Consider the following 12,059-nt stretch of genomic DNA (forward strand, 5'->3'; position numbering starts at 1 on the left):
GGCGTCACCCTAAACACAAAAACCTTCACCCCAGTGACACCCATGGACTGTCTCTTCTCAGGCACAAACTGCACACAGAACATTTGGCCTTTTTTCCTTTGATATCAGGGATTCTATTATGTTTCTGAGTGTGCTGTCTGCTTAGCCTATCATCCTGGCATACTCCTTGCTCTCTGCCAAAACATACACCCCACACTCCTATGCCTGAAGGAAAATTTAATAGTAGTTACCACTACCTATGCCATTCTAAGAATTAATGGAGGGCCAAGCACAGTGACTCATGCCTATAATTCCAGCACTTTGGGAGGCTGAGGCAGGACTGCTTAATCCCAGGAGTTCAAACCAGCCTGGGCAACATGCGGAAACCCCGTCTCTACAAAACATATAAAAGTTAGCTGGGCATGGTGGTGTACGCCTGTAGTCCCAGCTACTCAAGAGTCTGAGGCAGGAGAATCTCTTGATGTCGGGAGGTCAAGGCTGCAATGAGCTATGACCACACCACTGCACTCCAGCCTCGGTGACAAGGGCAAGACCCTGTGTCTAAAAAGACAACAAAAATTAATGGATAGTATTGCCTTTCTCTGGAGGCCATTGCCTCCTGAGTCAATCCCTCAACCTACTGGGAAGAGGACCACTAACTCCCCAGTGCCTACCCCTGCCACCCCCTCAAGCTTTCCCCCGTGACTTCCTGCCCTGTGTCTCTGACCATGGCCACTCCTTCCCCTTGGTTATACACACACGCTAATCTACACACGCATTATTAATGTATTAGTTCCTGTCCCCCAACAACCTGACTGCAGGACCTGTTTTTATATGTATATATGTATTTCAAACTTTTAACCCACTTTAAAACTCCAAGATAATAGTAAAAACCTCCAAAAATTTCAGATCTACTTTCTTGACTAATGACATACAAATGAATGACTTAGTTATGGACCAGCCTACAAGGGCTCTTTATACTTCCACATGTGTTCTTCTATCTTACTCTTACAATAAAATATTTTCTAGGCTATTTAGGGCAACTTGTACCCCATTCTTTAAATAAGTCTACTATTACCACCCCAGGTTTCTTACAATGATGCCAAATAGGCCCAGGGGCAATGGGTCTTACTGTGTTTTCCTAGGTTCTGTATTTGTCTATTTGGCATCCATTAATCACAGGGCCAAACTAATGGCCAACATTCTTTACATCCCCGCTGTGATCCAGAGCTCATACTCTAAGCTACTCACACATTGAGCCAATATTTTCCCTACCCTACATAAACCCAGGGCCATGTAACGGACAACTAGGGACAGTCCCTAGGCCCCAAAGCCCATCAGAATTATTCAAACTATCGAGTCCTAAGCTGTTTCCCCTGCCCAGCTGGACCTTTCCCACAGAAACCCTAATAATAAAGGTTGTGAATTAGATTTTCCCCTCACTTCTGCTCCTCTCTCCTTAACCACCTGGATGCTTTACCACGTGACCCTGCATTACAGAGCATGTCCCCTTCTCTTGGAACTATAAGTAATTAAGTCTTTTTTCAATGGCGCTAGTCCGTCTGTGTTGACACTCAGTCACCTCCATAAATCAAAACTCCAAGAGTACATTTTAATATAATATTTTATCAGGCATCTGAAGGTATCACCGAAGTTTATATTTTCCTACTGCAAAACTATGTTCCATGTAGATATGGTCCATCTTGAGGCTGTTGTTCTTGCGTTCATCCTCCCATGGTCACATTTCTTGGCCAACAGAACCACAGAAATTGGTCTGCCATGAGTTAACGTGTAGTCCAAATCATTTTTCCACTTTAGCTCTGCTTCAAATGGGGTTGGCCTGGTGATACTGGAGACAATAAATGCACCTGTAAGTTCCAGATAACAGGCTCTTGTCATTATCCCAATCTTTCCTCATTGCAATGTTCCACAGCTGTAGGTGTGCCAAGGCCTCTGGGTCCCAGTGTAGCACCTTGAATGCACAGTTCACACAATGGTGGCTTCAGGGTGCCAGCCAGGAGGAGTTCTGGTGCACTCACTGTTTGATGATAGTGGTCTTCCCCATGCCCAGGTCACCCATCACCAGCAGCTGATACAGGCTGCCCGAGGTTCAGGGCTGGAAAGACTCCAAGACTGTGAACATGCTCCCACTGTTTTAAGTTCTTTTTTTTTTTTTTTTTTTTTAATTTTTATTTTACTTTAAGTTCTGGGATACATGTGCAGAATGTGCAGGTTTGTTACATACGTATACTTGTGCCATGGTGGTTTGCTGCACCTATTGACCCATCCTCTGAGTTCCCTCCCCTCACTCTCCCCACCCTGCAACAGGCCCTGGTGTGTGTTAATCCTTTCCCTGTGTCCATGTGTTCTCATTGTTCAGCTCCCACTTATGAGTGAGAACATGTAGTGTTTGATTTTCTGTTCCCATGTTAGTTTGCTGAGGATGATGGCTTCCAGCTTCACTCATGTCCCTGCAAAGGTCATGATCTCATTCCTTTTTATGGCTGCATAGTATTCCATGGTGTATATGTACCACATTTTCTTTATCCAGTCTATCATTGATTGGCATTTGGGTTGGTTCCATGCCTTTGCTATTGTAAATAGTGCTGCAATAAACATATGTGTCCATGTGTCTTCTTTTTTTTTTTTCTGAGACAGAGTTTTGCTCTTGTCACCCAGGCTGGAGCACAATGGGGTGATCTTGGCTCACTGCGACCTCTGCCTCCCGGGTTCAAGCAATTCTCGTGTCTCAGCCTCCCAAGTAGCTGGGATTACAGACGCCTACCACCACGCCCGGCTAATTCTTGTATTTTTAGTAGAAACGGGGTTTCACCATGTTTGTCTCAGCCTCCCAAGTAGCTGGGATTACAGACGCCTACCACCACGCCCGGCTAATTCTTGTATTTTTAGTAGAAACGGGGTTTCACCATGTTGGCCAGGCTGGTCTCAAACTCCTGGCCTCAGGTGATCCGCCCGCCTTAGCCTCCCAAAGTGCTGGGATTACAGGCATGAGCCACCACGCCCAGCCTGCATGTATCTTTATAGTAGAATGATTTATATTCCTTTGGGTATATACCCAGTAATGGGATTGCTGGGTCAAATGGTATTTCTGGTTCTAGATCCTTGAGGAATTGCCACACCGTCTTCCACAATGGTTGAACTAATTTACATTCCCACCAACAGTGTAAAAGCATTCCTATTTCTCTACAGCCTCACCATACAGTGGAGACTTTTTAATAATCTTTCTTTTATCTTGACTTTTTAATAATCACCATTTGACTTGTGTGAGATGGTGTCTCATTGTGGTTTTGATTTGCATTTCTCTAATGATAAGTGATGTTGAGTTTTTTTTCATATGTTTGTTGGCTGTATAAATGTCTTCTTTTGAGAAATGTCTATTCATATCCTTTATCCACTTTTTAATGGGGTTGTTTTTTCCTTGTAAATTTGTTTAAGTTCTTTGTACATTCTGGATATTAGACCTTTGTCAGATGGGTAGATTGCAAAAATTTTCTCCCATTCTGTAGGTTGTCCGTTCACTCTGATGGTGGTTTCTTTCCCTGTACAGAAGCTCTTTAGTTTGATTAGATCCCATTTGTCAATTTTGGCTTTTGTTGCAATTGCTTTTGGTGTTTTTGTCATGAAGTCTTTGCCCATGCCTATGTCCTGAATGGTATTGCCTAGGTTTTCTTCTAGAGTTTTTATGGTTTTGAGTTTTGCGTTTAAGTCTTTAATCTATCTTGAGTTAATTTTTGTATAAGGTGTAAGGAAGGGATCCAGTTTCAGTTTTCAGTTTGAGTCTTTAGTCAATCTTGGGTTAATTTTTGTATAAGGTGTAAGGAAGGGATCCAGTTTCAGTTTTCTGCATATGGCTAGCCAGTTCTCCCAGCACCATTTGTTGAGTAGAAGATCCTTTCCCCATTGCTTGTTTTTGTCAGGTTTGTAGAAGATCAGATGGTTATATATGTGTAGTGTTATTTCTGAGGTCTCTGTTCTGTTCCATTGGTCTATATGTCTCTTTTTATACCAGTACCATGCTGTTTTGGTTACTGTAGCCATGTAGTATAGTTTGAAGTCAGGTAGCATAATGCCTCCAGCTTTGTTCTTTTTGTTTAGGATTATCTTAGCTATACAAGGTCTTCTTTGATTCCATATGAAATTTAATTTCATTTAATTCTCGTTTGATTCCATATGAAATTCTGTGAAGAATGTCAATGGTAGTTTGATGGAAATAACATTGAATCTATAAATTACTTTGGGCAATATGGCCATTTTCATGATGTTGACTCTTCCTATTTATGAGGATGGAATGTTTTTCCATTTGTTTGTGTCTTCTCTTATTTCCTTGAGCAGTGGTTTGTAGTTTTCCTTGAAGAGGTCCTTCACATCCCTTGTTAGCTGTATTTCTAGGTATTTTATTCTCTTTTTAGCAATTGTGAATGTGAGTTCACTCATGATTTGGCTCTCTGCTTGTCTATTGTTGGTGTAATGGAATGCCTGTGACTTTTGCACATTGATTTTGTATCCTGAGACTTTGCTGAAGTTGCTTATCAGCTTAAGGAATTTGGGGGCTGAGATGATGGGATTTCCTAGATATAAAATCATGTCATCTACAAATAAAGACAATTTGACTTCCTCTCTTCCTATTCAAATACCTTTATTTCTTTCTCTTGCCTGATTGCCCTGGCCAGAACTTCCAATACTATGTTGAATAGGAGTGGTGAGAGAGGGCATTCTTGTCTTGTGCCAGTTTTCAAAGGGAATGCTTCCAGCTTTTGCCCATTCAGTATGATATTGGCTGTGGGTTTGTCATAAATAGCTCTTACTGTTTTGAGATATGTTTCATCAATACCCAGTTTATTGAGAGTTTTTAACATAAAGGGATTCATTGGTTGAATGTTGTCAGAGTCTTTTTCTGCATCTATTGAGATAGTCATATGGTTTTTGTCATCGTTTCCGTTTATGTGATGAATTACATTTATTGATTTGTGTATGTTGAATCAGCCTTGCATCCCAGGGATGAAGCCAACTTGATCGTGGTGGATAAGCTTTTCTGACATGCCACTGGATTCGGTTTGCCGGTATTTTATTGATGATTTTTGCAATGATGTTCATCAGTGATATTGGCCTGAAGTTTTCCTTTTTTTATTGTGTCCCTACCAGGTTTTGGTATCAGGGATGATACTGGCTTCATAAAATGAGTTAGGCAGGAGTCTTTCCTTTTTTATTGTTTGGAATAGTTTCAGTGGAAATGGTACCAGCTCCTCTTTGTACCTCTGGTAGAATTCAGCTGTGAATCTGTCTGGTCCTGGGCTTTTTTTGGTTATTAATTACTGCCTCAATTTCAGAACTTGTTATTGATCTGTTCAGGGATTTGACTTCTCCCTGGCTCAGTCTTGGGAGGTTGTATGTGTTCAGTGATTTATCCATTTATTCTAGATTTTCTAGTTTATTTGCACAGAGATGACAGAGTCTTGCTCTCTTGCCCAGGCTGGAGTGCAGTGGTGTGGTCTTTGCTCACTGTAACCTCCACTTCCTGGGTTCAAGCAATTCTCATGCCTCAGCCTCCCAAGTAGCTGGGACTACATGTGTGTGCCACCACACTTGGCTAATTTTTATATTTTTAGTAGAGACTGGGTTTCACCATGTTGCCCAGGCTGGTCTTCAACTCCTGACCTCAAGTGATCCACCCAACTCGGCAAGTTCTCCATTTTGATTAATCTCTTCATTGGCTGAATTTCATTGCAATGTAGTTTTCAAGAAGGTATTAGAGAACTATGTTTTCCATGTCCATTGGATAAGAATGTCTGATATTTCCTTTATAGTCAAATGACATCTTGGTATGGCAAAACATGTGTAGGTAATTAATTTTCCTAATATCCCTTAAGGAATATCTATAAAGAACTTAGGAAGAAGTGAACATAGGCTAATCCCAGTTTTCCAACATCAAGTCAAGTTGCTTAACTTGTAAAGTTTTCAAAGACATATTTTTAGAGAATTAGAGAATGTTATCGAATATATAATGAAAAGTATCTCTGTAGCCCAGTCCATCTTCCATGATTCAAGTGAGCATTGGACAAGATTTAAACATCCTTATCTATACTGATTATCTGGGAGATGCTGGAAATGTCAAAGGCTTATTGGTCTGTAAAAGAATTGATTCTCCAGCCGGGTGCGGTGGCTCATGTCTGTACTCCTAGCACTTTGGGAGACCGAGGGGGGTGGATCATGAGGTCAGGAGTTCAAGACCAGCCTGGCCAAGATGGTGAAACCCCGTCTCTGCTAAAAATACAAAAAAAAAAAATTAGCCAGGTGTGGTGGCAGGCACATGTAATCCCAGCTACTCGGGAAGCTGAGGCAGGGAATTGCTTGAACCCAGGAGGCAGAAGTTGCAGTGAGTCGAGATCGTGCCACTACACTCCAGTCTGGGCGACAGAGTGAGACTCATCTCAAGAAAAAAACAAACAAACAAACAAACAAACAAAAACGAAACAAACAAACAAACAAAAAGATTTGATTCTCCTTAGGTAAGATATTTGAAAGGGCCTTTTCCAAGTCTTTCATTGTTTGAGCTGTTGTCCAATAGTAGGATTCAGGGTAAATTACTTGCGAGTTTAAATCATACTGGCAGCTTGTCTTGCCTTCAGGGCTCAAGTAGAAGATCTTTGTCATGACACACACTTTTTTAGTGTAACCACCAATTTTTGCCAGCTTCTGTTTTAAAGTTTGGGCAGTTTGTGTAGAATAGCCTTTAAACTCCTCATCCTGTACCATGTGGAAGGTGTATAGGACTGGAGGCTTGTCCTGGGAAATCAGAAGAGCATCACAGAGGACTTTGTGGTTCTCTTGCAAGCCCAGATCCAGAGACCAGCTCCTAGAGAAGATCAGTGAGCCCTTACTGACAGAGCCCATTTCTTCACATATTAATTGCTTAAGTCCTTCATGTTGTGAGAACAGATTTCTGCAGAGGGTTTTTGGAGCAAAAGTTATCTTTTCTGATAGCCCTAGATGGAGAAATAATGATAAATTGTAAAAGACTGAGAACTTCCAACTTAAGACATGGATACAAAGCAGCTTGTATTAGATTAATTCTCTCACCAAAAGCAACTATAAAAGCTATGTAAAAGTGTATCAGGGCCAGGCATGGTGGCTCACACCTGTAATAACAACACTTTGGGAGGCAGAGGCAGGAGGATCACTTGTGCCTAGGTGTTCAAGACCAGTCTAGGCAACATTGTAAGACCTCTTCTCTACAAAAAGGTTAAAAAGTTAGCCAAGCATGGTAGTGCATGCTGGTAGTCCCAGCTAATTGGGAGGCTGAGGTGGAAGGATCACTTGAGCCCAGGAAGTTGAGGCTGCAGTGGGCTGAGATTGTGCCACTGCACTCCAGCCTGGGCAACAGTATGAGATTCTGTCTCAAAAAAATTCTACATATATATATATTTTTTTAATTTATTTATATGTGTATATGTATATCATAAAACTATAATTTAAAGGACTAGAGAGCAACCAATACAAGCAGGACTTAAAGGGCTACAATCTTTAATACAGAAGAATCACAGGAAGCAGCTTCACATTCACCTCCGCTTTTTCCCTAAGGAGATTTTCCATATCACAGCGTGGGTAAATATAGCCCATGCAGAAATCAGCAGTTTTACTGGGCTAAAGAAAAAAGAGGTCAGACTTCAGGACTGCCAGAGGAGCTGGGATTTCAGAAACAAAATCCCAGAGAAGATGAAACTGAAGAGAAGAAACCAAAATCTACCTACAAATTTCCCTCAACTCACTGGCTAATACAGGTGAGATGCTAGAAACAGAAGAAAATATCAACTAGGGCTGGGTGCGGTGGCTTATGCCTGTAATCCCAGCAGTTTAGGAGGCCGAGGCCGGTGGATTGCTTGAGCCCAGGAGTTTGAGACCAGCCTGGGCAACATGGTGAAACCCTGTCACAAAAAGAAAGAAAAGCAAGCAAGCAAGCAAGGAAGGAAGGAAGGAAGGAAGGAAGGAAGGAGAAAATATCAACTGATCAACTGGGAGATTAAAGAGCTGAACATCACTTTCATCAGCCTCACGGTGCTCAGGAGACACAAATTGTAATTCAACTCCCAGCCAAGTAGAAGGGTCTTGGTAAATACCTCAGACTTTAAGACCCCAGAAGAGCCATGACCTAGTAATTAGTGCAAAATTAAAAGCTACTATACCTAGAAAAGCATAAAACAAAACTTCAAAAGAGTAAAAGTTATCACTGGTGCTCTATCTGTCTGCCAAAAAAAAAATGTGTAACCCTATCTGAAGAAATGTAACATCTACTAAAGTCTCTACAATTTGTAATCCATGATACTATACAAAATTAAGAGACAGGATAAAAATCAGAACAAATTACTAGAAAATAAGAGAAAAACTGGATTAGAGAAGAAGACTGGCAAGTGCTTCAGATATTGGAGTCATCAAAGAGGGACTTTAAAATAACAGTTATATCTTTTTTAAAACCCCCCAAAAATAAAATAGATGAAAAGATGAAGATGTCCTGATTCTCTTACAGGCTCAGAAAATTGAAATCAATGGATAAAAATCATCAGGGGTTTGGTGCCCTTAAGCCCCGGTTTGTTCAAGGGTCAGTTGTATGTAGTAATATCCCAGAGGTGGCGATCAGAGGGTGAAACTGTGAGTTTTCGGTAACTGGATCTAGGAAAAGTGGTTATCCACATGGGATAAAATGAAATAGCCCCCTACATCACCATTTATGGATGTGGATTACATATTTAAATGTTAAACGTTAAGTGCAAAACTTTAAAATTTTTAAAAGAAAATAAACAGAAATATCTTTATAACCCCGGGGTAGGGAAGGATCTCTTACACAAGGCACAAAGAGCACTAAACCACAAAATTTTTAAATGGCAAGTTTGACTATATCCAATTTAAAACTGCTAAGGAAAATATGCCTTGGGAAAAGAGAAAATGCAAGTCATGAACTTGGAGAAGACGTCTGAAATCTGTACTATCTGTGACTAAACAAGGATTTTGCGTTAGAATCTGTGAGTTGCTCCTAGAAATCAGTAAGAAAAAGATAAAGCCTATTACAAAAATGAGCAAAAGACAGAATCGCCACTTCATAGAAGATAAAATATCTTCTATGGGAGATATTTTCTTCCATGTATATACCCAAATAAATACCGATTTGACTGAGGAAGAGAAGAAGTTCAAGAGAAAAGAAGTTCAAGCAGAAAGATGAAGAGAGAAGTCTGGCATTGGAAAAGATGCGGCATTTCCAACATATTGCTGGTGGGAGTAAAGTGAGCCATCTACTTTGGAAATAATTTGGCATTATCTTATTACTTAAATATTCACACACTGCCTGAACCAACAATACTACCCCTACTTAGGCACCTAAAGAAATAGAATTTGACAAATTCAATGACTAAAAACACCAAAGAATTTCCATAAACACAAGAATGTGCTTCCATAACAAATGTCAAGACAGAGCTGGTTTGAAGAGAAGGAGATTTGAACACAGTCACACCAACAACTCCACAGAAGCCAGAATTAAATTACCTGGAAGGTGATATCTCAGTGGCTGAATTTTGAAGTTAATATATTCACAAAGAGGACAGCTCTGGGAGACAGGTGATGATGTACTTGCTGGAGAGGGCAGTTCTTCACATACTATGGAATAATGTTAGAAAACAAAAATCACACTCTTAATTTGGCACAAGAAAGACTCAAACCAACTAATGCACAGTATACCAAAAGTCTACTTAGAACTGATCCTGCGTTCCCAATACAAAACGTTAGATATTGTGGTTACGTATTGTGGTTAGATTCCTAGGTCAGATATAAATTGTAAAATTAACTCGATGCTGCTGAAACACTCTATACTTGGAATGAAAATTAACAGTAAAAATGCATTGATAGTAATTTAATACACTGCCATATAACTGAGTTTATTTTAAAAGAGTTAAAATTAGAAGAATGTGATGGCTAGTGAAGGAAAACTGGGTTTTATGCAGATTCTGAGGAACAAGTTTGCATTTTCAGAGATTTTGTAAGTTGCTAGTTCTGGTCTAATCTCACTGGAGGCTTTCCTTTTCCAAAACCAGATAAAATATCAGCATTATTCTTCTCTTATTGGTACAATTAGGGTTACTCTTTGGCTCATAAATGTGAGAGGAAGAGGGAAAAGTCTTTACAGGAAATAAATGGAAAGTGGGTAAAGAAAGATGAAAGAGCAAGTAAGTAAAAGAGTACGTGTTCCCAAAAGAAAGCAATGGTTAGTTACAGAAACTGAACCCTGAAATAAAAAGGAAAAGAATTGAACAGGCTTTCCTTGAAAGTGAGTAAAGACGTGGTAGAGAAGAAACATCTAGAATCTTTGCATCAGATAAGGCTACTAAGAGTAGATATTTAGTTATTGTATGGAATATCTATCTTCTAAGTGGGTAGAAGAAAATAAGAGGCAGGGAAGTATTGGTTGTATCCACCAGAGATGTTGAAATTTGAAGACTTAATCTTGTCCCTAATCCCAAAGATACAATAAAACCTTCCTGCCACCCAAGCCAAATGTATCCTTATTGCCAATCCTCCTTCCTCAACCTGATTCTGAATCCACCATGAACTGGATCCATTCCTTCTCAGTCAACTGCTTAACTCTGTTATCTTTCACGTGCCAGGAATCAGGCTTTTTAGCAAACACTGCACAGCAGAAGCGTTCCACTCTGAGTGCATACACATATCCACAAAGCCTTCCTTTATCATATACTCCAAGGGATTTGCATAAGTAATTTATCGTCCCCTTCTCCACACAGAAGTGATGCACAGGCAGTTTCCCAATGGAATTTTTTGTTACTTCTTCTAACTTAGTAAGATAACTCTTCTCTGCTTTAAAGCCAATTATTTCTTTATCTTCATTTAGACCAACGAATAAATATCCTCCATCAGTATTTGCAAATGCAGAAACATATTGAGGAAGAATCTCTGTAATTCGTTGTAACAACTTTTCTGTCGCGAAGTTTTTTATTTCAACGTGTGTGGATTCAGTAAAGGTCAGTTTTTCTTTATAATTAAGTTCTGTTCTGTTAAAAAAATCAGCAGCCAAGGCTTCCATGTTACTTTCTTCTTGTACATCAACACAGGCCCTCTTTGCAGGCGATTCTGGTCTTAAATATGCTCTCCCTCCAGTTTTTTCCATGTCTTTGAGGAACTCCAGTGCAGCAGAGGCATTCATGACTTTTGCAGACGTTACATCTCTCTTGTACAAACTGGAGCTCAACGTGGCAATCTGCGGACCAGAGGTTTCCAAGCTCCATGATTTCACAAAAATGTGAAAGTAGTTACCATTCTGCATGAAGTCCAGGAAATTAGGAACAAATGGCAGCATGTTACTAAAAGAATTTTCCAAATCCAGTCCTATTCCATCTTTTTTATAACTATAGTCTTCATTCTCAACTTCAGCCTTGATAAATCCCCCTCCAGAATTCAGCAGAGCACACACAGCTCGTGAGACATTTTCATTCTGCTGTTTTCTCAGTTGACTATCCTTCATTTTTCTTCTATTGTTCTCTCCAAGAGTGACTCTTCCCACATTTAGAACCAGCTCAGCATAGTTTGTGTCTAAATCAATACTGATGTTCATTTTTCCGGCAGCTAAGCCATTTCCAAGCAGAAATTCTTTTCTGTAAAATAGACAGAGCCGTTAGAATAGGAGCTAAGCCAGAGATACAGCAAATTCTGCATTATGAGGCAAACGGAGAAAAATCCTTTACTGTATATTTTCCACTAGACTGGTAAGTATATGGGTCTGAGATAACTAATTTCTAACAAATTTTGAGCTAAGGCTGTGATAATTTATACTCCTAACTGAATTTTCAAATTTGTTACAACTGTTTTATATGATCTTATTCTAATAATTTTAATCTTGTCTTTATGTGTTCGTTGTGTCCTTTCTCATCACTAATATTGTACAATTCGTTTTCTCTCTTCTTTCTTTAAATAAATCCCTGGAGGGATTCTATGCTTTTATCTTCTCAGTGGACAAGGTTTTAGTCATACATATTATTTCTTCTTTACTTTTTATTTTAATAATT

The 12,059-nt window shown here is 39.7% G+C and overlaps 1 protein-coding gene across 3 annotated transcripts in view; it reads right to left on the reverse strand.

Annotated features, from left to right (window-relative positions):
• Positions 1-5,206: 5,206 nt before the first annotated feature.
• SLFN12L (schlafen family member 12 like) overlaps positions 5,207-12,059 on the reverse strand; it is a 64,032-nt gene continuing 57,179 nt past the window's right edge. For all 3 annotated transcript variants that reach the window (XM_054535312.2, XM_009251523.4, NM_001135541.2), the window contains 3 exon segments: positions 10,570-11,648; positions 9,532-9,642; positions 5,207-6,983 (listed from right to left, as the gene is read on the reverse strand). In XM_054535312.2, coding sequence (XP_054391287.1) covers positions 6,424-6,983; positions 9,532-9,642; positions 10,570-11,608 — 1,710 coding nt within the window. In that variant the 5' untranslated portion in view covers positions 11,609-11,648 and the 3' untranslated portion in view covers positions 5,207-6,423.

The sequence above is a fragment of the Pongo abelii genome, chromosome 19, assembly GCF_028885655.2.
Source record: "Pongo abelii isolate AG06213 chromosome 19, NHGRI_mPonAbe1-v2.0_pri, whole genome shotgun sequence".
Taxonomy (NCBI): Eukaryota; Metazoa; Chordata; class Mammalia; order Primates; family Hominidae; genus Pongo; species Pongo abelii.